General features: G+C 46.1%; 1 protein-coding gene across 1 annotated transcript; it reads right to left on the bottom strand.

The window, feature by feature from the left end:
* Positions 1 to 114: 114 nt before the first annotated feature.
* Positions 115 to 1295, bottom strand: GNI_174000 (hypothetical protein; the record flags this gene model as incomplete). Its single annotated transcript, XM_011135073.1, has 2 exons — positions 115 to 899; positions 1184 to 1295. The coding sequence occupies 2 exons, from the start codon at positions 1293 to 1295 to the stop codon at positions 115 to 117; spliced, it is 897 nt and encodes a 298-aa protein (XP_011133375.1).
* Positions 1296 to 1330: the final 35 nt, after the last annotated feature.

Raw genomic sequence — 1330 nt, 5'->3', positions numbered from 1 at the left:
CCCCCCCCCCAACAATTCCCCTCCATTTTCAACACAAACGAAATAGTAAATTCAGTTTTTTCGCAACGCTAAGTCAAACAAACTCGGCGGGTGATACTAGCACGGTCGGTGATACTAGCACGGTCGATATACCACAGACAATTCGTTGACGAGCTTACGTCCTTTTTTCTTCTTCTTGTCTTTCACTGGTGGTGGTGGTAATAATCTCTCTTTCACTTTCTGGACTCCCCTGACTAACCTTGGCGGCCGCTCAAACTGGTCCAGCCTCGCAACTGGGAATTCGATAACTGCTTCATCCTCTTTGATGGCTTGGAGGGAATTGTAGGTAGCTGGGAATTTTTGGAAATCCATGGATTCATCCTCCTCCATATGATCATCCTCCTCCTCCATATGACCATTCTCCTTGTGATCATTATCCTTGATACCAGAAAACAGTAATTGAGCTGCTTCGCGATCCTTTAATCCTTCTTGTAGCGGCTCACTAAACATCTCCAATGTCCCCTTAATAGAATCCAAATCATGACTCCCCAAACGTTCATTGTTATCCAGTCTTAATAGGCGCCTCATAATGTCATATACCATTACCACTACACTCGCCTGAAGCTTTGGACTGTCTATTAGTAATCTCGTAAACTCTATCATTTGGCGAGTGGCTCGCTTCAAATCTTTCGATCCATCGTCGTCACCGCAAGATGGATACACCACATCCCCTATTATCATTAGTTCGTCAGGAAACGTTTCCATCATATTCTGCAATCCCCACGACACTAGATGCAGAGCGAGATTCCACTTTGCCGGATTCTTGTACAACATGCTATCCATCGTCCTCTCCACACGAACTATGTCAAACGGATATCCGTTGTAGAAGACAGGAATAACAATCCGACTTAACTCCACAACTGCAGGAAACGAACCGGAATGCGACGCCGGTAGACACCTCATGATGTTGTTGAAATATCGCCGCTGAAAAAAAAACTCGACCAAACGCACTCATGTAAGGTTACACTCCCACGAGGTTGCACTCCCACGAGGTTGCAGTCATTCGTTTTGAGAAGAGGGCGCGTGACTGACTGAAGGCTGGTCCACAACAAGGATGGCTTGAAGGATGATGATTATGAGCGTTAGGGGACTGAAGCTTGAAGGTGAGTCCAGCTGAACCCCAACAGAAAAGATAAAAACTTACTTGGCGCTATCTTTGCTGCGTGGCCGTTGGGTCGCCAGGAAAAAGCTTTCTCAGGCACGTGACTGAGTAGCTTGGCTTCAGCAACCACGTAAGCATAATGCTTACGTGGCATAATGCTTACGTAGCATAATGCTTACGTGGCATAAT

The sequence above is a fragment of the Gregarina niphandrodes genome, assembly GCF_000223845.1.
Source record: "Gregarina niphandrodes unplaced genomic scaffold scaffold00061, whole genome shotgun sequence".
In the NCBI taxonomy this organism is placed as follows: domain Eukaryota; phylum Apicomplexa; class Conoidasida; order Eugregarinorida; family Gregarinidae; genus Gregarina; species Gregarina niphandrodes.
This window is presented reverse-complemented; position numbering and strand designations above follow the sequence as displayed.